At 44.9% G+C, this 25,458-nt stretch overlaps 2 protein-coding genes across 5 annotated transcripts in view; one reads left to right on the top strand and one right to left on the bottom strand.

Annotated features, from left to right (window-relative positions):
- The window catches only part of DKK3 (dickkopf WNT signaling pathway inhibitor 3), a 50,003-nt gene extending 39,851 nt beyond the window's left edge, over window positions 1–10,152 (top strand). The window contains exons 5-8 of the mRNA XM_027563289.1: window positions 4,892–4,984; window positions 6,311–6,455; window positions 7,589–7,745; window positions 8,560–10,152. Of these exons, the coding sequence (XP_027419090.1) occupies window positions 4,892–4,984; window positions 6,311–6,455; window positions 7,589–7,745; window positions 8,560–8,779 (615 nt within the window). The 3' untranslated portion in view covers window positions 8,780–10,152. The remainder of the gene's footprint in view (window positions 1–4,891; window positions 4,985–6,310; window positions 6,456–7,588; window positions 7,746–8,559) is intronic.
- A 4,921-nt stretch (window positions 10,153–15,073) lies between these two features.
- Window positions 15,074–25,458, bottom strand: part of USP47 (ubiquitin specific peptidase 47) — a 105,600-nt gene continuing 95,215 nt past the window's right edge. For all 4 annotated transcript variants that reach the window (XM_027563286.1, XM_027563284.1, XM_027563287.1 and 1 more), the window contains 8 exons: window positions 24,574–24,749; window positions 24,171–24,251; window positions 22,522–22,637; window positions 22,048–22,166; window positions 20,067–20,197; window positions 18,307–18,354; window positions 18,086–18,216; window positions 15,074–17,254 (listed from right to left, as the gene is read on the bottom strand). In XM_027563286.1, coding sequence (XP_027419087.1) covers window positions 17,080–17,254; window positions 18,086–18,216; window positions 18,307–18,354; window positions 20,067–20,197; window positions 22,048–22,166; window positions 22,522–22,637; window positions 24,171–24,251; window positions 24,574–24,749 — 977 coding nt within the window. In that variant the 3' untranslated portion in view covers window positions 15,074–17,079. The remainder of the gene's footprint in view (window positions 17,255–18,085; window positions 18,217–18,306; window positions 18,355–20,066; window positions 20,198–22,047; window positions 22,167–22,521; window positions 22,638–24,170; window positions 24,252–24,573; window positions 24,750–25,458) is intronic.

Genomic DNA, 25,458 nt, shown 5'->3' with positions numbered 1-25,458 from the left:
CACTCTTCCACCAGGAGATTCTCAGCTCATTATCTTTTTAATTAAAGATCTGGAAGAGAAAGTATACAGTGAAAATTCCATATAGGATTATTGGAGAATGAGGAATCAAATTAATAGAATGTGCATGTTTTCTTACTTCGGTTTCCCAAATCATTGCTGACAGTCAGCATTTTATAGGCCGGTTTTCTCCGGTAATGTACGAGGGGTTCTATCCACTCGACATACATCCATCGGGTGCCCGCATGTGCCAGGCACTGTGCTGGGTCCAGACACACGTCCTACACAGTTATTCTGCTTTACAGAAGTGGGATTACATGCTGCTTACACTTGTCTGTTTTATTTACTGATGGATTGTAAACATCACAGTGCAAAGAACTCCCTCATCCTTTTTAGTGCCTGCCTGGTGCCACTTTCCCTTGAAATGGTTGTACAGTAATTTAATCAGTCCCCTCTTATTGAGCATTTCCGTTATTTCTGGATTGCAAATATTATACCAGTGTAGCCTGAAACATCCCTGTACTCGGATATTGCACATATGGATGGATGAGTGTTTCTGAGGATAGCCACCAGAGTGGACATACTCGCTCAAAGGATCTGTATGCATTTACATTTTTGATAGATGCAGATGAATTTGCCTGCAAAGCATATCTACTTCAATTTTAATAACCCGCAAATTACCATCTGGCAATGCTCAGTTTTTCAAATCCCTACCCACATCGGATATTATACTAGTTTCCTATCGCTTCTATCACAACTTATTGTATATTTGTTGTTGTTCAGTCGTATTTGTTGTTGTTGTTCAATCGCTCAGTCATGTCCGACTCTTTGCAACCCCATGGACTGCAGCATGCCAGGCCTGCCTGTCCTTCCCCATCTCCTGGAGTTTGCTCAAACTCATGTCCATTAAGTCGGTGGTGCCATCCAACTATCTTGTCCTCTGTCATCCCCTTCTCCTCCTGCCTTCAGTCTTTCCCAGAATCAGAGTCTTTTCCAATGAGTTGGCTCTTCACATCAGGTGACCAAAGTATTGGAGCTTTAGCATCAGTCCTTCCAGTGAATATTCACAATTTCCTTTATGATTGACTGGTTTGAGCTCCTTGCTATCATATCCACTATCATAAGCTATCATATATTTAGTGGTTTAAAAACAGCAGGAATTTATTATCTTATGGTTCTGTAAGTCAGAAGTCCAAGGGTGGACTGAAATCAAAGTGTTGACCGGGCTGTGGTCCTTCTGGAAGGTCTAGAGAGAGAGAGAGAGATCCGTGGCCCATGGCACATCCATGTTCAGTGCCAGTGAGGTCTAGATGGCTGGGTGGGTGGGGTCTTTGCACATGGCTTTGCTCTGACACTGACTCTGCTGCTCCTTGCCATGCAGAAAGCCCCATACCATTACGCTGGATGCCCCTGCATAACCTGGGCTTCTTTCCTTACATCAGGTCAGCTGATTAGCATGCTTCATTCCACCCATGACTTTATCCCCTTGCCGTGTAACATGACTTGTCCACAGCTCCCAGGGAGGAGGGTGTGGACATTGTGCAGGGGTGCCAGTATTCTGCCTCCTGCAAACAGGATCAGCCTTTTTGTTTCTGCTCTAAGCGAAAGCATGGTACCCTGCTCTTTTAAGTGGTGTCTTCTTGGTTATTGGTGAGGTCAAATATCTTTTATTTGTGAGGAAAACAAACTAGTTTCTCTGGTAGTAAGTTTTCTATTCTTACCCTTCTTTATCATTCAATTATAAATGATAAATCTTTGAGGGCAAGGGCCTTCTCGTAGTCACGATTGCATCTCAGTGCTTCAAAATGTAGCCCGGTCCAGAGAAGAGCCTTGGTGCCGGTGGGCCCTCTGCTTTTCTCTCCCTCACTCCCACACCAAGTTCTTGCTACTCTGTTTTGGAAAATATGTCAGATGCTTCTGGTTGAACTGGCTGAGTTGAGTCTGTGTCGAGGAAGGCACGGTGGCTGAGTGCTTTACTTATGGACTCTGGGGTCACACAGACTGAGAGCCCTGCCCCCTGCTCAGCCCCTGATTCAGGAGGCTCTTCCACCGTCTCTGAGACTCAGTTTTCTCACCAGTAAGAACAGCAGTGGTGGCCTGCTGACCTTTTTAGGTTGCTGTGCTGGGAGCCAGGGACAAGCGTGACTCCTTCTGAAAGGCAGACCCTGTCTGCTGAGCTGCTGCGCTTGCCATGGTGATGGAAGCCATGGGCGGAGCCGTGGGTGGGAGGTGGAGCCAAGATGAGTGGGACTCTGGGGAGACACAGGGAAGAGCAGTTTTAGGTCGTTCTGCAGGTGATGGGCAGCGTGCTCTCTTTCTGTTACTGAACCAAACTTGGGCCTGCTTGCCCACATGCAGTAAAGCCAATCTGCTGACACCAGGTTGTGGTGGAGGAAAGTGCAGCGTTTGTTGTAAGGCCAAGCAGGGGGTACCAGTGGCTAGAGCACAAAAGACTTGACCTCCCTGATGGATTTCAGAGAAGGGTTTTTGCTTTTAATTTTTATTGGAGTATAGTTGATTTATGATGTTGTGTTAGTTTCAGGTGTAGAGCAAAGTGAATCCGTTATATATTTACATTCAGCCACTCTTTTTTTAAAAAATTATTTTCCCATATGGGCCATTACAGAGTATTGAGTGGAGTTGCCCGTGCTCTACAGCAGGTTCTTATTAGTTTGGGATTGACAAATGCACATTACTATATATAAAATAGATAACTAATAAGAACCTGCTCTAGAGCACAGGAAAGTGTTTTTCAAGACAAGAAGAGGGAGAGAGTTGCACCTGTGTTTGATCAGCTCGTGGACAGTCTTCTGATTGGTTGGTGGCGAGGTAATCAGGAGTCACCATCATCAACCTTCTGGTCCCAGCTCTTCTGGGGTCTGTGTGTTTGTGGTCGGCATACGGGTAACTTCTTCCACCTGGTGGGGGTTTTAGTGTCTGTCAAGCAGCTGAAGGCTATGGCTCTGAATATTGTCTGTAGTCCTGGAGGAGGAGCTAAAGGTCCCAAACTTTGTTTAATGGCTAAACCATTACCAGTTTGTCTTGCTTGAGTGTTTTCCTATGGCTCTGCATTTTCTCACTTCTCTGATTAAATTTGTTCTTTGGAACTCAGGGAAGGCCTGAAGAGGCTAAAGTTTTTCTACCAACAAGAGGCAAACAGAGGACAGGGGATGGGGGTCTGTCCCAGGGAGGCCCCAGAGGGTCCTGCTTGGTTACACTTTTTTGAGAAGTGACAGAAGAGATTCAAATCACTTTGCACTTATTCAGAGGTGTCAGAGCCCTGGCCCCTGCTGGAGCCCCCGGTGACGCAGAGCCTGGCACATGCGGTGACTTGCCCCATGTCCCCAGGCTGGCCTCCTGCTCATCATCCCTCAGAGCGACTGCAGGGAGATGGTGTCCAGTGGGACTGATGGTCCTCTCTGCTGGGTGAGCCTTGCTTGGTGAACAGAAGCATGACCTGTGCTCTGGGGTGTGCCAGGCTGGGGGTCAGTGCCAGGCCAGGGCTACAGCTGTCCTGTGCAGGAGCCAAACCTACAGTTGCCCTGCACTGAATGCCCTTCTCAGCCCTGCAGTGCACACCTGTCACTCCCAGGAACAGAGCTTCATCCCCTGGGCTGCCTGGCCATAGCTTCCCTGCGGATCCCTAGGCTTGCATTTATGCTCTCGCCCTGGGGGAGTCCTTAGAAGACTCTGTCCACAGGCTCTTGTCCACACCCACTAGCCCTAGGTACCTCAGCTCAAGAGCACTCAGGCCAGGGCCTGCTCATCTGGGCCTCTCTGGGTCTGGCTCCATGCTTGCTTTCAGCATGGCGCATGCCCAGGCAGAAGAAGGCAGGTCCCTCCCTCCCCTCGACATTTCATAAGGTTTGCTGGGGCCCCAGAACACGTGCCTCAGTAGAGTTTCTCTCCGTGGGTCTCAGATGGCCACATCGGGAGCCCTAAGCCCCCTTAGCCAAGGGCTGGTGGTGGAGGGGAGCCCCTACCCTGAATACTGTGCTGTCCTGGGGGGCCCCTTGCCCTCCAAGCCTCAGTTTCCAGCTTGGCAGCGTGGGGCAAGTAACCCCTCCCTGCTGCCTGGTGGTAGAGTCATGAAGGGAGGTCAGGGACACGGAGCCCACCGGGGATGCCACCATGAGGGGTTGTCAGTGGTTGATCCGAGGCCTTTCACCTCCTCTGCCCTTCTTTCCCTAGGAAGCTGCCAGTCCCCAGGCCTGAGCCTGACAGCAGGTCTGGAGCTAAAGCAGCCATGCTCCTGCAGTGACAGGTGACTGGGCCACAGCGGCCTCTCCCGTGGCCTCCTCCCTCTTCTGGGCCTCGGGGTGAGATGCCTTCTCTCCCTTTCTTCACTCTCTCTCCTGCCAAGCAGGGCTGGCAGCCTTGAGAAGGCACCTGGGCTGGAGGGCTGGGTGCCAGACACACCCTCCTCCTTCAACACTGGCACCTCCTTGCCAGGCAGCCCTGGACCCCAAACCAGGACCCCCAGGAGGGCCCCCTGCACCACCCCGCTGCACAGCTTCTGCAGCCCTTTCCCTCACTATCAGCTGGGGTCTGCTGGGCCTGGACCCCAGCCCCTCCTGTGCAGCCGCCTGAGCCTGGAGCTCATTAGCTCTTCTTATTAAATCCATCTGCTCTGCCTTGAAGAATGGCCCAGAGTCTTTGTGCTCCCGCCGCGGGTATGTGAGGGGGAGGGCTGTACACAGACTCCACTCTGTGCGCTGGGCGCGGCACCCTGCAGGGCAGCGGCCTGGGCGTGCTGGGTGGGTGAGGGCCCCACCAGCCTGGAGGCCATTCCCGCAGGCTGAGCCTGGGATAAACTGGGGCTTGCCCCTTCCAGGGCGCATGGGTCAGCTGGTCTGCCCATCACTGATGAAGCTGCTCCCTCCTCCCCGCCTAGGAGTGCATCATTGACGAGGACTGCGGGCCCAGCAGGTACTGCCAGTTTTCCAGCTTCGAGTACTCCTGCCAGCCGTGCCGGGACCAGCAGACAGTGAGTGTGCCCAGAGACCCCAGGGCAGCAGCACCTGAGCCATGGGGGCCCAGGCAAGGGCACCTGGGGGAGGAGGCCAGCAGCCCACGGTTCTCAGCTGGGCTTCCTGAAAGCCTCCTAAAGGGCCCCAGCCTGTCTACACTTGAAAGAGCCAGTCCATGGTGCCCGGTAGGGCTGACTCCTGGGGTGATCAGGAAGCCGTCTGCAGACATGCTGCCACCCTGCCTGCCTAGTGATCTCTGGCCCCATCGCCTGCCTCATAGATACCAGAGATGGGGAGAGAGGGCTGAGGAGGAGGCCCCACCTCGTCCCTTCCCTGGGGAAGACCCATCCCAGCAAGCAACAGCAGGGCAGCCCTTGGGCAGGGAAGGGGCAACCCACTCCCCACGTCTTCCTCCCAGTCTGCTCTGAGGGGTTAGAAGGGGGCCCACAAAGAAGCCAGAGCATATTCTAGATGGAGGTTCCACCAAGAAGCAGGAAGCCAGGGAAGAGAGACTCCCTCTGCCCAACAGATGCTTTGGACCAGGCCATATATAGGCTTTCTTGTCCTTTCTGTTATTAAGGCAATCACACGGCCTGATAGGGCTTCCCAGGTGGCGCTAGTGGTAAAGAACCCACCTGCCAATGCAGGAGACACAGGAGATGTGGATTCAGTTGGGAAGATCCCCTGGAGGAGGGCATGGCAACCCACTCTAGTATTCTTGCCTGGAGAATCCCATAGATGGAAGAGCCTGGTGAGCTACAGTCCACAGGGTCCCAAAGAGTCAGACATGACCGGGCAACTAACCCTCCCTCCCTCCCTCATAACGAGTTTAGGAAGTCGAGGGCTTCCTGCTGCCCCACCTGGCCCTACCTGTGCTTGGGCGGCTGCTGGGTGCCACACTCTCTGTGTGGCTCCAGGGCCGAGGCACCCAGGGCCCGCCCATCCACGGGGCTGCCCAGGCTTGGGCCTTAGTTTAGTCAGGCAGTCAGATTCACGCTGCTGCCTGTGTCTGTGGGCCATAAGCCATCTTCCTACCTAATAAAAGGAGGCGAGGTCCAAGTCTGTGGGGGAACTGAGACGATGTGACCACCCTTTGTAAAATCTTGAGCTGCATAGGACTCCTGCAGATGCCATGTTTCCCTCTACCAGCCCAGCTCTCATCTCCGGCCCCCTCAGCATCCCTAAAAGGCCCCCAGAACTAGGAGCTTTGTTTCCTCCTGTCTGTAATGGGAGGAGGAGGTGGGTTAGCTGACCTGTGCTATCTCCAGGATCAGGAGTAGGAACAGGCTGGGCTCCCCCAGGTCTGTGAGCAGCTGGATTATATATCTTCCCTCCTTCTGCAGCTCTGCACCCGAGACAGTGAGTGCTGCGGAGACCAGCTGTGCGTGTGGGGTCGCTGCACCAAAACCTCCACCGCAGGCAGCAACGGGACCATCTGTGACAACCAGAGGGACTGCCAGCCAGGGCTGTGCTGTGCCTTCCAGAGAGGTGCGCGGGCTCCCCTCTGGGCGCTGGACAAGCCCTCTCCCAAGCGCCAACACACCGGGCCTCCTGGGGCTCTGTCCACGCCATCACACCTTTTCAGGGACCCCCTGCTGGGCAGGGTCCCCAGTACTCATTGGTATGTGTCCCAGCCCCACGACCTCTGCCTGGGGCCAAAGGCCAGCTCTCTGTGTCCCTGTCTCTTTTTTAGGTGGGGGGCCGTGATGCCTAGAAACTAAATTCTTTCAGGACGCATGAGCCTGAGGGAGGGACACCCCCGGATGTGTGGATGAGGGCAGACCCCCCCCTGCTCGTCATCCCCAGGCCCACCCACTTTCCTGCCAGTGGCCCCATCTTCCACTGCCCCCGGGGAGGCGGGCTCAGCGCTCCCCCAGCCCCTCCACCGCCCCTGTCCAGCGGTGCCCGCTGCCCCAGCGGGTTCCTCAGGGACATGGCTCGCTGGTAGCATTCCTCTGGGAGCGGTGGTTGCTCCTGTCCTGTCACTTCAGCTAGACCCTTCTGTTGGCCTTCCAAGGCCTTCGCTGGGTCCAGCTTACCTGACCTCCTTTTCTCTCCACTCACTCCTTGGGTCTTTTGGGAATCTCATTGCCTCAACCTTTCTCACCAGCTCAGCCTCAGGCCTTGGCTGTGTACCCACCCCCCTTTTTTTTCTATTTCTGTTTCTTTATATATATACACAGACACACACATATGTATACTTCTCATATTTTAATTATACAAATATATTTTCAATGTAGGAAGACTAGAAGGTACAGATAAACCTTGCCTATATCCTTCCAGACTGTTTTTCTTTGAACACATATATATGTATTTTGTTGCAGTAATTCCTGCCTGTCCAAAAATACTTCAATGCCCTTTTCTAGTCTTAATTTCTTCAGACCTCTGGCCTCAAAACCCAGCACAAGCCCATCTCTTGCAGGCAGTCCTAACTGCTCAAGCCTTTTCAGCTTGTTCCCTCCTGAACCCATGCTGCTATTCTTGTTTCCTACCACTCCATGTCTTCAATCCTAACCTCTACTTAGGAAGTGGAAGGTGGGGGGCCGCACCGCGTTTCTCTGACCTTCTCTTGGTGCCTGCCTGGTGCCGGGCACGCAGAGGTGACTCTCCACCGGTTCTAGGTCTGTTGTTCCCTGTGTGCACACCCCTGCCCGTGGAGGGTGAACTCTGCCACGACCCTGCCAGCCGGCTTCTGGACCTCATCACCTGGGAGCTGGAGCCCGATGGAGCTTTGGACCGGTGCCCATGTGCCAGTGGCCTTCTCTGCCAGCCCCATAGGTGAGGTCCCACCTGTCCTTCCTGTCAAGGGCTGAGAGCAGAGGAGGTGCCACCCAGTGGGGACCCAGGAGCAGAAGTTGGGGGGAGATGTGGATTTAAGACAGGTTTAGTTTGAAGTGTCCTTGGGTTTTCCAGATGGAGGGCCCAATGGCGACCTCTAGAATGAGGGCTCAGGAGTATGGCCAGGGTACAGATTTGGATTCATCCAGGTGGGGAGCTGAAGCCTCCTGGGTAGATGCCCTTAAAAAAAGACTGGGTGGGGAGGGCTCCCAGGCCCATCATGACGACAACAAGAGAAGAAGAGGGCAGAGGAGACAGAAGGTGCAGCCAGAGAGGCAGGAGGGGGGCCCAGGAGAGCGGCCAGCAGTTAGAGGCCGCGGAGGGACGCGAGGCATCAGGCCTGCTGGAAGCTGGTTTCTCAGTGTGCGTCTCACTCAGCGGCCACTGCTCTGCCTTCTTTCCCAGCAGAATCCAGGGTGGCTGGGCAGGTAGATAGAACTCTGGGCCCAGCCCACGAGGCCCAGGGCTCCCCACGGGCACAGCGGGTGAGCTCTCAGGGGCTGCTTCTGCCTGGGGGCCTGGGCGGGCAGCGGGCTGTAAGCTGTCAGACCTTGGAGTCCTTGGGGTTGCCCCAGCGGGTCAGTCACAGGAGGACAGACCTGCGCTAGACACGGGAGAGCTGCCCTTTGAGGACACCTGCTCACAGGTGTCGCTCCATCAGCGTGTTCGAAGGCAAGGGGTTAGGGGAAGTTGGGCTGGGGTCACACAGAGGGCGGGGCCTTAGTTTGAGGGCTCCCCATTTCTCCCTCCACAGCCACAGCCTGGTGTACGTGTGCAAGCCCACCTTTGTCGGGGGCCGTGATGAGGACGGGGAGAGCCTGGTGCCCAGAGAGGCCCCCGATGAGTATGAAGATGGCGGCTTCATGGAGGAGGTGCGCCGGGAGCTGGAGAACCTGGAGAGGAGCCTGTCAGTGGAGATGGCTCTCGGGGAGCCCGGGGCCGCCTCTGAGCTGCTGGAGGGAGAGGAGATTTAGACCCGGGCCTGTTGTGTGGGTAGATGTGCAATAGAAGTAGCTAATTTATTTCCCCAGCTGTGTCCCTAGGTGTGGGCTCACCAGGCTTTTTCTGTGGCCTCTTCCCAGTACATTTTCCTTCTGGCTTGAAACAACATGAGGGGCTGCACCGTTGTCCAGCACGCCCCGCCCCATTGTGCATCAATCACAGCTCTGGTGCCTGGGGAAGACGGGTGTGGGAGGCTGAAGCAGAACAGGGCTGCTAAACTGGTCCAAAGTATTGGCGGCTCTGCCTCTGCTGGTTGGCAGATGGCATGTTTCGTTTTGTATGACATTGCCTTGAGTGTTGTTGGGGGCGGGGAGGGGACGGAAGAGGATGCAGAATTTCCCCATGATGGGTTTTAGGGGAATGACTCTCAGACACGTGGAGAAGGATGCCCTGCTTTGCAAACGTGAACCTGTGAAAATGCAGCCAGTGAATCTGTCATGCTGTTCCCGCCATGGGCACAGGCACACGCTGCCCTGAGCTGCTGCAGGTGAGATGTCTTCCGTGTTGCCTGCATTTGTCCTCTCGGCAGTGTTACTCAGCTCCTACCTCTGTGCCAGGGCAGCAGTCCACGTCCTTTCACCACAGCCTGCTGAAGGAGGGTATTGGTCTCTTTGTTGGTCAGGATCTCGGAGGCTCAGACATGTCATCTTGCTTGCCCGAGTCACACAGCTAGTGAAGACCAGAGCAGATTGCCCAGGTGTGACTCATGCCCAGTGCTCTCCCTACTGCTCCCCATCAGCCTCCATGTGCCAAAAGTCCCCCTTATGAGGAGGACAAGATTTTTCTTTTTTTTGAGGCATATCTGGAACGAAAGTCAAACTAGTTCACACATCCCCGTAAGGTTCAACTTCTACGGTTAGAAATACAGCATGCCCCTTGCTGTGGGGGTGGCTGTCATTCTAGTGGAGACAGAAAGTACTAACACTGTCCCCTGTGGCAGTCAGTCACATCAGTAGCTTTGAAGGTACACATGACTGGAGCATAATATATGTTAACTTGCCAGAAACAGTACTTAGGTAATCGTAGGGCCAGGATTATAAATGAAATTTGTAAAATCACTTACCAACAACCGAAGACCATTATCAGCCACATGGAGAAAATCAAACCAAGCAAGGCTCTATGAAATATGGTTGTAATATCCAAGCTGAGAGCACTGAGTTGTACGCTGTTCCATAAATGATATTTTCAGGTGTCATGGACTGTTTCCATCATGTATGCATCCAGAGTTATTAAATGTTAAAGTCACAATTGTATAAGCATGCTTTCTTTGAGTTTTAAATTATGTATAAACACATATGTTGCATTTAGAAACCAAGCATAAATCACTTAAACTACTCTTTTGTAACTCTTGGACTTCTTTTTTTGACTTTACATAAATAGAAAACCCTTTCAGCCAGAAAAAATAAAAATGAACTGCATTGTCCAAAAAGGAAAAAAAAAAAATACTCCTCCATAATGCAAAATTTCCTGGCAATTGAAGCATCAAATATTTTAGAAATGTTAACCATTTTTGGATGGGAATTAGTCCTCCAGAGTATCAGTGCTTCACTGTCTCTGGAAGAGTAAATGGAATGTGTAAGCCCCTTTTGGGGCTTCCCTGGTAGCTCAGCTGGTAAAGAATCCGCCTGCAATTCAGGAGACCTCGGTTCAATTCCTAGGTCGGGAAGATCCCCTGGAGAAGGGATAGGCTACCCACTCCAGTATTCTTGGGCTTCCCTAGTGACTCAGACGGTAAAGAATCCACCTGCAATGCGGGAGACCTGGGTTCAATCTCTGGGTTGGGAAGACCCCCTGGAGGAGGGAACACCAACCACTCCAGTATTCTTGCCTGGAGAATCCCATGGACTGCAGCCTGCCAGGCTTCTCTCTCCATTGGGTCGCAGAGTCAGACAAGACTGAACGACGAAGCACACAACACAGCACATGCCCCTTTTGAGGGGAGGCTGCTTTAATTGCAATTCTGGACCGAACACAGATCTTCTTCAGGGCCCATAATTCATAGTAATAAAGCTACTGTATATGAAGGCCAGGGTGATGTATGTGTGATAGACACCAGATTAGACAGTATACTCATATTAACTCAATTTTCATTAAACCCATGAGTATTTTCTTCATTTAGCAGATGAAATGGAGACTCAAAAAGCTGAAGTGAAAGAGACATCAAACAAGAACAATTATCTAGTACAGTATGCCCAGGATATACTGATAATTTAAAGATGTGATATACGGCTGTTCTCTCTTTAGTGTCAACAATCATCAGGACCACTCTGCATCCTTATTAGTCACCAGATACTCAGGCCCAGGTGCTGTGATATGCCCCAGGGGTACCAAGTTGATCCAGACAGGGTCCCTTCCCTGAAGGTATCCCAGCCTAGTGAGGGAGATACTGAATGTAGCATTGACAGAAAGAAGGCCTGAAACCTGACATCCGCAGTGTTACAGGAGCCTGAAGGAGCACACGGCTTGGGAGAACCAGGGTAGGAACTGGCTTTCGAAGATGATAGTTGCTCAGGAGGGCAGAAGTAATAGGAAAGGGCATTTTGGGCCACAGATGGAGGGAGGCAAAGAGGAGGGATGGTATAGAAGGGTAACTGCAAGTAATGCACAGTGGCTGGGAGGTGAGGTAAACTTATCATTTAGAGAAGAGGCTGAAAATTACTTCATCCAAAAACTTACTGAGTACCTATTAAATGTCAGGCCCTATGTAAGGTGTCAGGGAGACGGTGGTACATGAGATAAAACCAGGCTCCTGTCTCCTGGAGCTTATATGCAGGTATATATGTCATCATAGCCACAAAAATGTAACATGAGAGGCTTGACTCAAGTAGCTGGTGTATCTCTACTCACGATTCTAATGGAATGTATAAAGGGTAGGTGGAGTTTGGTACTGGCATCGCCCTGCCTCCCCTTCCCAGGAAGGGAAGCAGCATGGGAACTGACTTTCGAAGATGGCAGTTTCTCAGGAGGGCAGAAGGAACAGGAAAGGTTAGGCAGGAAGATCTAAATATTCACAGGGTCTGGGGTTTAGGAAACGGGTATCTCTAGGGGGCTGTTATTCTGCTTACCACTGAATGAAAAATGTCTGGGTCCTTGAATTTGTTGAGAAGGAATGCAGTCCTGCCGTCAGCTATTTCTGGACTACTCCTAAAGTCAACCACAAACAAGACAGATAAAGTGCTGTTAGTCTATGTTGTTTGAAATAAAAAACAACAAGCAAAAGGCGAACAAAATATAGCTTTATGAATCCCAACCCACCTGCTTTCCAACCTGCAATGGGAAAGCAAGTTTAGAAAATGAAGGGTTTGGGTGTTTGGTACAAGCTCTGAGTCTGAGCCCCACCTTCTGCACAGGTGAGTGGCTGGCTTGTCCACCCACCCAGTCTTAGACTGAGGAGGAGTATAATGGAACAAAAATGATTGCTGCTGATTCTTCCCAGCTTCCTCTTCGTACTGTTTTCCTGCTCCCTCTTTTTACTCCTCCAAGTCATTTCCAGCCTCCCTACCCAGTTTCTTTGGGCTTTTGACACACTCAGGACAAAGGGATGTAAGGCAGAAGGATGAGAGCTGAAGAGAGAAACAAGGTGGTCTGCTGTGGGGGAAGAGTGGGATACAGGGCAGGAAGTACTCCTGGGATCTGTGCATCCCCACCAGAGTCAAGAAAGTCGACTAGATTAGTGATTATGTTTTGATAGCCAGACTGGGTTTCTAAAGGCAGAGAGCCGAGAGCCATGGAGCTAGGCATCTCCTCATAGGGCTTGCTGAGAGGTGTGGCTGCAGCAGCAGCAGCTCAATTGCCCCACCTAAGTTGACAAAAGAGCTGGTAAGAAATCCCCTTTTGGAAGATCACAGTGTTTGGAAAATAGGTTATTTCTCTCTCTGACTTCCTATGAGGCAGAGGCAATAAAACTAACAGGCATGCAACTAGAAATAATCGTAATAAGTCAGAAAGACAAATACCATATCACTTAGATGTGGGATCTAAAATATGACGTAAATGAACCTATCTATGAAACAGAATCATGGACACAGAGAACAGACTGGTGATTGCCAAGGAGGGGAGTAGGGCAGGGATTGGGAATTTGGGATTAGCAGATGCTAAGTGGCATATATAGAATGGATAAACAACAAATCCTACTGTAGAGCACAACGAACGATTCAGTATCCTGTGATAAACCATAGTGGAATGCACGTGTGTGTGACAGTGACCTCACCACCACCAACAGGAGGCTGCTCTTTGCCCTCTTCCTTACCTTTTCCACCATCCACAGAGCTAGTGCAGAGCGAGCCAGTGGGGAGCGGAAGTGCTGACCACTGCCTCCTTCCCTTGCTAAGCAGACAGCATCACATCCAGCAGGCAGTGTGTGTGTGTTGAGGGGTGGAGACCTTTGAATCAAATGACTGAAAAACTTCAACATCAGATTGTTTGAATAATGCAAAGTGACTTAAAAGTTACAGAACTGTGAGAGTCCTCTTCCAGGGTGAAACTGTATTCAATAAAACACAGCTGGCACAGTTACTGGAAAAACAGAACCACTCTACTATTCGTATCTCAACAAGGTGATACTTCAGTTGGTTACTTCAGCATTATAAAAGGCTGAACGTGGAGCATGCCCTCTATACTGGTGGAAGGGATAGGCTGTGAACAGAGGAAGCAGAGACAGAGCATGGTCCTCACCATAAGGCAAGGTTCTGGGGTCCACTAATGATCCCCCAACATGGTAAATTCTCAGGCCCTGACCAGTTAAAGACCAGTGAGGGAAGTAGGTGGTCGTACTATCACGGGGGATGGGCAGAACACCCCTCCCCAGCACTCTTTTGCCCTCCTAACTTGGCCCCTAGTCTTTTCTAAACAGTTAAACCTGATTTAAGGCACTCATGAATTTGTCAAGTATTGTTTCTGAAAGTAAAGTTTCGAAAATTAACACTGTATCTAACCAAATGCCCATTGCACCCCCTTCCCCACAAAGGACGCTGAAGGAGCATCTTCTGATGTCCTGTACCTCAAGCCTATGTGACTACAAACTTTATTTGGCTGGTGAACTCTTTTGGAAACCTGATTTTAAAAAAAGCATTTACTACACCCCTAGAAAACTATACATGCACACAATTTTGCCTTCGATTTAAGGATTTTTGGCCCTAGAAGGCTTTTGACTGCTAGTGACCAAAATATTGATTGTTTTGCAAAAATTAGAAATTGTTTAGATGGAATACTTTTATTTAGCAAAAAAAAAAAAATCTTACTAATTCAGATTATCTTCTATTACATACTGTCTAGACTATAATTTGCAAGTCACAAGTGCAAGAGTTGGTTATTTTTTATGCTAAACAAAGGGACAAAATTCAGAAGAACAGCAGCCAATTGAAAAGGAAAAACTAGCAGATGAACCAGAATAAAAGATTTTATTGTATTCTATACATTCACAGGTCACTTCCAGATTTAGCAGTAACACTGCAGTGCTGATACTGTGCACTCTTCAGCTCGGACCATGCTGGAAATCTGTAGCTGTCTTTCAGCCTAGATACCATTCCTAACAGTGCAGCCCGGCAACCAACAGCTAATTGACTGTGGCAGAATTCACTCCCATTTTCTCAAAAAGTTAAAGGATCAATCGTTTCCATTCCAAAAGAGATTACCAAACACTGTGTAGTATAGAGTTCCTTCCCTCACTCTTTTTTATCTTGTTATGGACTGCTATCCCTTAGTTTGAGAAGTAGACGTTTATCTAGCAAACCTCTGTACAGACCAGCTAAATAACCAAGGCAGAGTTGTGAAAACAGCTCTTGTTTCTCCGGCCAGAATTCACCCCTGACCTTCAGCCCCTGCCACAGATATGAAAGTACCTGGTTCTCACTGAGTGTTCCTGGCTGACACAAACTCGTGTGCCCCACAGTAAGACAGCTTCAAAACTTTGGCGTACGCCATGGGGGGCAGGGTCACACTTTATTGTATGTGGCCTGCCACAGCCTCAGAAGATTCAGCAGATGAGTGATCACCAGGTTCCACTGTCCCTTGGCTTAGAGGTGCTTACTTGATTCTCTGAGGAAGGCTGACACATGAATCTCTTCACCGCAAATACTGCTTCCATTGCCACAAATCAGTTTGAAATCACCTTTTCTACTGAGATTTTTAAAGTGCACTGAAGAGCAAAAAGCTTCTTCTCTTCTATAATGAAATACACATTTTCTTTACTCTTGGTGTTTGTAATATGCCTGCAATTAGAAGCAGCAAACACGAAACAAACAAAACACGGGTAGAAGGCACAGGACGAGGAGCAGTATGCAAAGTTTACTATTTACTCTCACAGGAACACCAAACCAAACAAGACCCCAAACCCATTTTGTTAACAAATCGGTCTCCTCTGTTCCACGATCAGTCCTTGAAAGCAGAAACCACATTTACTAACCCCTGTATCCCAGGTAAGCAGGCCTGTACCAGAACCAAGTAGCCATCAGGTTACACCAGAAAATCTAAGTGGTCCGAAAGACAACTTGTTACAAATGCTTAATGTTTTTCCTCTGAAAATACCGTCAAGTCTACTAATGCAAATCCAGAATAGTACTGCCATTCAATTTAGCAGAATGCTACATAGTCTATATAGAATAAAAATTAGCCACAAAAATACCTTAGAAAAGATTTTTTTCTCCCCCTTGTGGAGACTTTTAAGATATTATGGAATTCTCAATCATTATATTCAAACTGCAACCAACCTTTGTTAACACTATTTTTTAATTCTTTCTTAAAAGGGAAAAAAGGGTAAATTTTTGATTTTGAAATATTGACAGGATCCTCCAAAGTTAAATATTAACATCTTTTCATCTCTCTTACGAGAACTTTACTGTAAACATACATTATCACAGAATTAACTATTCAATGTTACAAAATGTTATATTGAAAGAAAACAGATCTCTTCTGAACCCGGATTCTTCATCCACAAAAGTTTAATGACTAAAATAACACCACAGAATGAACAAATGTTTTATTGGCATGTTCATTGTTGTAAACAGCATCTGGCATGAAAAAGTTTTACCAAAACCTTTTTATTGATTTTTATAAATTAGATGGCATTTTCAAAATTGACGTAGAATTGTGTTCACTAAATAGCTGTATTTAGCAAACTTGTGGATTCTAACAGACTCTGCAATGAAATCATGGTGACTGTATTAGCCTGTGCCATGACCTGACTTCCTAGCAAGTTTATTCAACACGATGTTAAGACGTTTCCCCAAAGTTAAACTACATGTAACTACGTGTCAACTCCAAAAATTAAACTGGGACTTACAAGGTTTTAGAAGATTCAAACTTGAAGTAAAACTTCAAAAATAAATGTATAAAAGGAAAAAAACTGAAGCCACTGAACAGAAAAACCTCATTAACAAGGGCAAATACCATCGTATGGGACCCAGTGCTGAGGAAGCTCACTGAGGGCTACGTTTACATAGACTGCTATACCTCTCCATGTACACAAATGTACATCATGAGTGATATGTAAAAGGAATAACCATGGGAAATAGTTGAACTGCAATTATGGTAACTCAACAGGATCGATTTTATTTACATGCTGAATGAACGAGTGAAACGAATTCTCTACATCCATAACTTATGTACAATCAGTTATAATTACAACATTGCAGCAATTTGAGCTGCCACCTGCTGGGAGCGGTCTAGGGAAATGTTTTGATGTTCTAGAATAATGTTCTTAATACTTTGCCAAAAATGAAAAAAATAAAAACACAACTTCACGATTCTTTACTGGGTTATGGCTGGTTCTAAGATTTTCTTTCTTCAGCTCCTGTTTTTGCTGCTTTCCAAGAGTCAACACACGCTGCATTTACTTCTGAATTGTCAATGAGGTAATGTGTGTATCAGTGAAATAAACAGAAAATTCATTCATTCATGGCCTTTGCACAGCTTTTATTATTAAGCTATGAGCATTCTGTTTGAGGCTGGTTTTACTAGCGGCTATGTGCACATCTGTCCGCAAGAAAAGAAGTTTACTCATTCCCCTTCCCACTTTTCTAGTAGCAGGTCTCGCTTTCTGTTTTTGCACATCCCTTTTCACTTTACAGTACATGTGACTATAGTGCACAACATGATTCCAAGTCACACAGCGGCCCACTGGGCACTGAGCTTCTGATTGGTGAAGGGCCGTCCAATCAGTGCTGGTGTCGCTGGGTTACCCCCTAACCATGTCCGGCCATCCCGGCACTACACAGTAGCAGTGAACCGTCTAATTAAAACCAAAATCCCCCAGGGAAATGCTACACTAGCAGAGTCAGTCTTGAGTTAGATCTTTATTTGGTGCTCCATCCAGATAAATTTTTAGTGCTTTCTCTTTCCGAGGTGAGTATGTTACACGATGTCCTGTTTTCTGGAGTCGACTGCTTTCTTTTTTCATCAGTTCATTTCTCTGCTCGTCTGTCAACTCCATTAATTCTTCTCTTCTATCCCTACATTTAAAATATTAATGACACATTAGACCAGTACAGCCATCTGCCTCTTTTAATTTATGTTTAAAAGCTATAATGCCCCTCAGTGAGAAAATTAAATCTGATTGTCACCACTTAAGTTATATAACTTATCCTAAGATGTCCTAGATTTCTAATGTGTTTATTATGTTAACACAGCACGCACTTCTAAAAACGGCATAGAATAATTTCCATGTTACTACTAGTATAATAATGGCTATCATTTATTGAACATCTATTTATAATAGCCATTAGGCCAGTTTTTTTAAATGCAGTATTTCAAATTCTCATAAAATCCTGCAAGGCTGACATTACTGATGCCATTTTACAGATGAGGACCTAGGTAAATAAATAACAAAGCTAAATTTGAATACATACCTGCCAGGCTCCAATGACTACTCTTTTTCCTCTCTCTATATAGAATGACAGATCCGGTAGCCACTAGCCATGTGTGTCTATTGAAGTATGTATGATCCAAATTGAGATGGGTGGCATATGTAATAAACACATAATATTTCTAAGACTACAAGGGAAATTATGCAAAATATCTTAGAAGTGATTTTTATATTGTTTACATGTCATAATGATATTTTGGATATAGTGGGTTAGAAATACTTATTAAAATAATGTTACCTTTCTACATTTTAAAATGTGGCTAACTAGAAATTTTAAAATGCAATATACGGCTTGTATTGTATTTCTACTGGTCAGGGCTATTCTATATCGTAACAATCATAAAGCTATTTATGAAAAATAAGATGTACAACAAAAATGTGGTATCTCTAGAAATAACCAAAACATTGTGAATGTTACCTATAAAATATGACTGCACCATCATCACAGATATAAAGAGGCCAGACATTCAGGGTAGAAACTTTGGGATTCCAGTCCAAATCCTGATGAATATCCAGGACAGAAATATCACAGGGAAAAGTTCCTCTACCCTAAGGAAAAAAGAATGAATGAATGAATGTCACCGTTGGCCATGTTTACTTAGCGTTAGTACCCAGATTTAAACACTCTCAGGGTCTTACCTTGGCAAACTCAATATCTTCTACAGGAATTCCACTGATTTCATAAAGCTGTAAGAGGAAACATTTCATGTGAGCTCACCTAAAAACTAAGTTTGCTGAAACAATTTTCCTTTCACCTTGTGAACACAGAAATAGTTTTGATTTTTTCCAAAGAAGTAACATGTTTGATTTTCCAAAGAAGTAACATGTAAAATTTTTTGAAAGCAGGAAGCAGAACTGTCTCCCCAGTCCACCTGCAAGTACCATGTCTCAAAATATCTATTTAGTATTAATATATTCCTTCCAGACCTTTTCCTATGCATATATAAACTATATACAAGTTTATAAAATACATAAAGCTGTATCTATGAAATATATCTATATGATAACTTTATATAACCTATAAAAAACAGGATACAGAGTAACCTCATTCTCTTCACTAGTTGAAAAATATACCATTTTATTTCCAATTGATGGACACTGAGCATGTTTTTAGGTTTTCCCAGTTACAATTCTATATAATATGTATACTCTGTATATATTTCCTTGCGTATCTCTACAAATTTCTTTTTACTGAATTCTTAGATGTGCAACTGCATGTGTGAAATGTTTATAAACAATGCCAAGCTGAACCCTGAAAAACTTATGTCAATTTAATCACTTATCGAAGGTCTATGATATTGCCTGGTTTACCCAAACCATGACGACTCTAGGTCCCCAGCCTCCAGGATCTAATGCCTCATGATCTGAGGTAGAGCTGATGTAGTAATACTAAAGTGAATAACAAACGTAATGTGCTTGAATTATTCCCAAGCCACCCTCCTTCCCCACCCTGCCTGGTTCAAAGAAAAATCACCTTTCATGAAAATGGTCCCTGGTGCCAAAAAGGGTGGGGACTGTTGCTCTAGATATTTTTATTTTCTAAATCTTCATCGTTATTTAGGAGGTAAAAAAATGCTATTATTGTCTTCTATTTTTAATTTTTTTTTTTTGCTGCTGTTATTGTTTTAACTTGTATTTCTTGTTCTATGAATTGCCTATTCATGTTCTTTGCTTATTTTAAAATTAGACTGTCCAGTTTATTAATTTGTATCTCCTTTTAAATTTGGATATGTCTCACATATGTTTCATATGTTTTCCCCTTTCTTTTAGTTTTGTTTATGCGTTGCTTTAAAAAAATTTTTTGAGGGGGTGGTGTGCAGAAGATTTAACTTTTATATTGCCTATCTTTCCTTTTCTGGCTTTTGGTATTATACTCACAAATACTTTTCCCTCTATGGGATTATAAACTTATTTTCAATATATTCATCTAGAACATTTATCATTTTACTATATTTTAAAATATAAATACATTTAGAATTTTTTGGTGTGAAATATGGAAATACATTTTTTCCCAAAATGCCAACTGTCCTAGTACCTTTCTCCAGGGATCCTTAGGATTCTCACCTTTGCTAACCCTAACCTTCAGCTGGATTCTCTATTTAATTATACTTCATCTGGTTTTTTAAATATATATAGCAATTTACTCTAGTAACTCTAATCCTAACCACTCAGGGCAAACTTGATCCAAGTTATAGGAAGCGGGGCTCACTTCTGGACGGCCAGAAGTCAACATAATTTTTCAAAGCATCAGCAGCCCTGAGAAACAATGGCCATTTGGCACAGGTGCGACTGAAACAGAAAGGCTGCCGCATCAGTGTCTGGCACTCACTTCGTAGGGTCTCTCTTACGCAACACAGAGAAAAAGGTATGTTAGTTCATTTTGTTTAAAATGAGTTTACCTTATCTCGCAACTCATCAACACTACTGCTTTCCAACACAACCTCCTGGAAGGGATCCAACTTCATCTCTGAAGGCCTCCACCGTCTTGACAAAACTGCAAGTTGTGACATGGATTTCATCTTCTCCACCCCTAAGAATATGCAAGAGTAGGCCATCATTCTATTTACTCTCAAGATTCGTAATATGCCTTATATTGCCTCGAAAACAAAAAGATTTCCTTCAAGCATTGTTCTTAAAAAGTAGGCATAAAGAAACTAGTTATCCCAAGGAGTTTTTCAGAATAAAATACTCTCTCTTTCCCCTTCCAGTCTCAGAAGATAATTCGTAACCCCACAAGCTCTCCTTCCACCAGGACTCCTAATTTCACTCTCTCGTGAGTCTTGTTGGACACTGCTCTCCCAACTACTCTCATCTTTCGACCTCTAATCTTTGCCTTCTGTTGGCTCCCACCATCCCACAATCTAAAATCATCATCAAACAGCCTTCATTTTATCTTCTTTTTTCATTCAAGCTATCATTAATCCTTCTCTTTTACTCCCAAACTTGCTGATTCTTCAAAACCCAGCTCAACTGTCACCTTTCTCTTTGATATACAGAAGAGCCAATTGCACTGATGTGTTTCTTAGCACCTATCATTTTAGAACGACAGGTGTGTAGTTCTGGTGTTCCCATACACTGTGCATCTCGAGGGCAACCTTTATTCATTGTTGCAGCACCATGCATCAGAATGTCTGGCATTTTACAGGCCAATGTTTCTTAGATTTAATCACATGACTTAAATCTTACTCAAGTACTTTGATGCTAAAATATATACTGAAATGATACTGATGCACGGATCCACCATTCAGTGACATATTCTGGCTAATTCATCTCCGCCAATATATATTCTTTCCTAACAAGGGTGACGTCTATGTCCTTCATCTCTTCTTGGCCTACCCAGACACAGGATTACTCTGTAAGGCCCCAGATACTCAGAGAAGGAATAACTGATAACACACATTGCTCTTCTAGGTCACTGTTACTCAGTTATATGGGTTGAACTGTGTCCCCCATCAAAACATGTTGGACTCCTGAACTTCAGTATCTCAGACTGTGACCTTATTTGGAATTTACAACAGTAATCAAGCTAACATGAGGTCAGTTAAGGTAGGTACTAATCCGATATGACTAGTGTCCTTGTGATACAGGAAACTGGGACACGGACAGGAGCACCTGCACGGCGCACACCGTGTGACGTGAAGGCAGAGGCCAGGACAGTGTCGGGCATCTCTCTACAAGCGGGGACATGGGGCTGCCAACAAACCACCCCCGGGAGAGGCGTGCAGCAGACGCCCCTCACCGCCAGAAGGGACCAGGACATTGTCGGGCATCTCTCTACAAGCCGGGACACGGGGCTGCCAAGAAACCACCCCCGGGAGGGAGGCGTGCAGCAGACGCCCCTCACCGCCAGCAGAAGGGACCAGCCCTGACAGCATCCTGATCTCAGGTGGCCAGCCTCCAAAACTGTGAGAAGGTATATTTCTGTTGTTTAAGCCACCCAGTCTGTGGTACATTGTGATAGCCTAGAAAACTAATACTGTTCTCAAAATTTCTGAAAAATTAATAGCACATCCTCAAAGTAAATAAGCCAAAATGAGAAAATATACTAAAAAACAAACATGGTTAAGAAATTTTTACTTCAGTAAAAAGTACTAAAAATGCAACTCTGAAACTGCAACTTCCCTGAAAAGAGAGACTGAAAAACAAACACGGCTAAGAAATTTTTACTTTCAGTAAAAAGTACTAAAAATACAACTTTGAAATTGCAACTTCCCTGAAAGGAGGAATTCATATTCTTAAAATTAGAGAAAAGAAGAAATATTTAAAAGGCAAATGGGGCCCAGAGAAAAGATAGAAGCAGCTCATTATTTGAGAAAAGCTACAGGCTTCTGTTATTTCTAGAGAACTTCTGATATTTCTCCACAAAAATAATGAAAATACCATCAAGAACTTCAAGGAAAACCTCCCAGTTGCTGGAAATATTAATATCTTCTTCATAAATATGATAATCCAAAAAGACAGTGCCAGGATTCTTCCATGTTTTTTTCCTTAGACGAAACCTACAAATGTGATAAGGTATTTTAAACTACTATACTCTGAAATTCTTAACTTAAAAAAAGTAACATGAATCTGACATCAAGGAAAAAATGAAATGTTCAAATACAAAAGTCAAGTGGTTATTCATTAAAATTTTGGGAAAATACAATGAAATGATCTCAAGACATCAAACTGAGTGTCCTGCAAAGGAAGCTCATACTAATTCCTAAATAATTTTGCTTAGTTCTATCATATTAATCTACAGTACAAAATTCTGAACAGTACAGGAATTTAAAATTCTTCATTTTAGAAGATCATGCCAATCCATGTCAACTGACCACACTGTCTAACGGCGACGACACTGTAATTTCACTTTACCTGTCAATACTGAGCTCTAAACCACACTGCTCCCTGAGCTGAGGAATTAACTCCTCTTTTGATTGCCGTACAGTCATTCCTTTAGCAAAAACAGCGTCTAGCAGAAACTTGCATGGCTAGGAATGTAAAGATAAACAATTACACCCTGGATTACACATTAAAATGAGGATCAATAAAACATTTTATTTGTACTTTACAGTGTGACGATTACTGGACTGGGTTTAGGAGTCTGTCTTCCTATATTTAAATCTTGGCTCCATTACTTACTAACTCTGTTATCTTGAGCAAGTTTACTGAACATTTCTGTATCTCAGTTGTCTCATCTGTAAATTGGGGACAGTGTCTTCCTCAGAATCATTGTGAAGATTAGATATGATAATACATTCATATTTCTCTTCTTATAATACAATGATCATCACCTTTATAGAGTAAAATGAGGGAAATGAATGCTAATTTTTCAAATACATCTATTAATTGTCTCAAAAGATACAGAATCCACAAACCCCAAACTCAAAGAAAGATAAGTCAAAATAAGTGTAATGAATCACACATAAGAGATATAACTGATGCCTAATAAAATATTTGTTGAACAAATGAAGGCATTTTATGAAAACATTACCCGCTTATTTGCTGTTTTTCACATCTGTCTAGGTCTTCATTGAGATGTTATAAATGTCTTAAAAATAGTGTCTTTGTCTTATTCTTCTGGGTATTTACCATCATTTTAAATATCACAGGAATATTTTATTACTCCCCTAGAACATAGTCTGTTTAGATTCTTAATCCACCGTTTAAAAGCAATATGAACTTGGGCATGTTATTTAATTTCTCTGCGCCTATGTTTCTTAACCTATATAGTGGGAATAACAGTACTTTTATAATAGAGTTAACTGATGAGGATTAAAGGAGTTAATATTTGTAAGTACTCAGAGAACAAAGAGGCACTAAATATAATGCTAGTTAAAAAATACTCTCTGAACTAAAAAAGTATATACTCTACAGGTCAGCTGCCATCCTTCTGTATCATTATACAATCATTCCCAGAAAATAAGCACGAACAAATCCACTTTTAAAAAGCAGAAAATGTATGCCATTCCAGCATTTGTATCAACACTTTAGATCAGAGGGATGACAAAAATGGTCCGAGGGCCACGATCTGGTGCCTGTTTTTCTGAGTGACGTGTTACTGGAAGGAAGTCACTGCTGTTGGCTTATGTATGGCCTCTGTCTGTTTCTGTGCTATAATGGCAGCACGGAGTAGCTGCAACAGAGACAGTATGGCCTGCACAACTGAAACATTCCCTAAGAAGAAATATTCCTTCTGTGTGTTGTGCTGTGCTTAGCTGCTCAGTCATGTCCGACTCTTTGCAACCCCTTAGACTGCAACCTGCCAGGTTCCTCTGTTCATGGGGATTTTCCAGGCAAAAACACTGGAGTGGGTTGCCATGCCCTCTTCCAGGGGATCTTCCCAACCCAGGGATCGAACTCAGGTCTCCTGCATTGCAGGTGGATTCTTTACCGTTTGAGCCACCAGGAAAGCCCTTTCCTTCTTTAGAGAGATAAAAAGAAATGTCTAGTAATAAAATCTATACACTGCATGTTTTTAATACCCAAAGTGACCTTACATTGCTTGTAAGCATGTTACTTACCTCTTGTTCATTGACTAGAAGCTGGTACACTTTAACTCTGTATTCTCCTTTTTTAAGTGCTCTTCCCAGTCTAATTGTAATCTACAAATTAAACACACTTTTTAAAAGATGTGCTGTCTCAGCAGAATAAACTACCCATTCTCACCCCAACTATTTAGGATTCTCCCCCCATTTCTCTAGATTCTGGGCTGTTTGAGAACAGGTATATCTTTTACTTCTGATTCCCCAATGCCTAGAATAGTAACTGACACACAGTTAACATTTAACAAATGTTTGTTAGATGAATGGAGAAAACAATAACAAAAAAACCCAATAATCACATAATCCTTTTAGGGTCTATCTATTTCATCTTACTTGGAAGTAGTGTAACAGACTCTAATTATGCAGAATTATTTTTATCAACCTTATTGTCATCTGAAAACGATGAAAGTGTCTCATTCAGCCGGACGCTCTCAAACTCTTGATTGCTGGCGTACACGCGAAAGACCTTGAAGTGAGAGGACAGAACTCCAACAAAGGGCTCTAAATGTTGTTTGAAAGTGGCCAGAGTAATTCTTTTGTCAACATGCACCATCAACCCTAAGCACACAAATACACAGACACACGCAAAAAAAGAAACAAAAATGTAAAAGAAACCTCTTAAGAGTATAAATAGAGCAGATTATAGACTGCTAACTACACTGTGAGCAGGAAAAAGCAGCCCTTTTCAGTCACCTGCCTTTTAGCTGCTGCACTGCACTGAATGCACATGGACACTGAGCACACGCTACGTATAACCTGACGGCTTTAAACATTCTGAGATACTTAAGTGTGAGATATTTGCTTATTCATTGTGGTCACTAATTTAAAAATCAAACTTCCAGGAATGTTTTTCAAATACATACATTTCTAGTTCTGTGCAGGCTCTGGCTGCATCTCACCCCTGCCTCTTCTGCTTCCTTACTAGATGTCAAGACACAGAGCAAGTCACCAGCCTCCGTACCTGCGTTTTGTCATTTGAAAAATGGAGATAATAACAGTACCTATCTCATCGTATCTTACTGTCAATTCAGTGAGGTTAATAAGTTAATCATGCTTTTAGAATCGTTTCATAATAGTAATAACCTCAGAATCTAATTTTTTAGATTTACTAAAAATTTAGTAAATCTAGTTCTGGGATTTCTACTAAAAATGTCAAGACTAGCATACAAAGATGTCTGTCTTATTATGTAGTTGGTTGGACTGTAACAGAAATACCTACATGGATCAGAAGCTCCAACCTCGTCTAAGCTTCAATTTAAGCTCTCTT

This window comes from Bos indicus x Bos taurus, chromosome 15 (assembly GCF_003369695.1).
Source record: "Bos indicus x Bos taurus breed Angus x Brahman F1 hybrid chromosome 15, Bos_hybrid_MaternalHap_v2.0, whole genome shotgun sequence".
In the NCBI taxonomy this organism is placed as follows: domain Eukaryota; kingdom Metazoa; phylum Chordata; class Mammalia; order Artiodactyla; family Bovidae; genus Bos; species Bos indicus x Bos taurus.
This window is presented reverse-complemented; position numbering and strand designations above follow the sequence as displayed.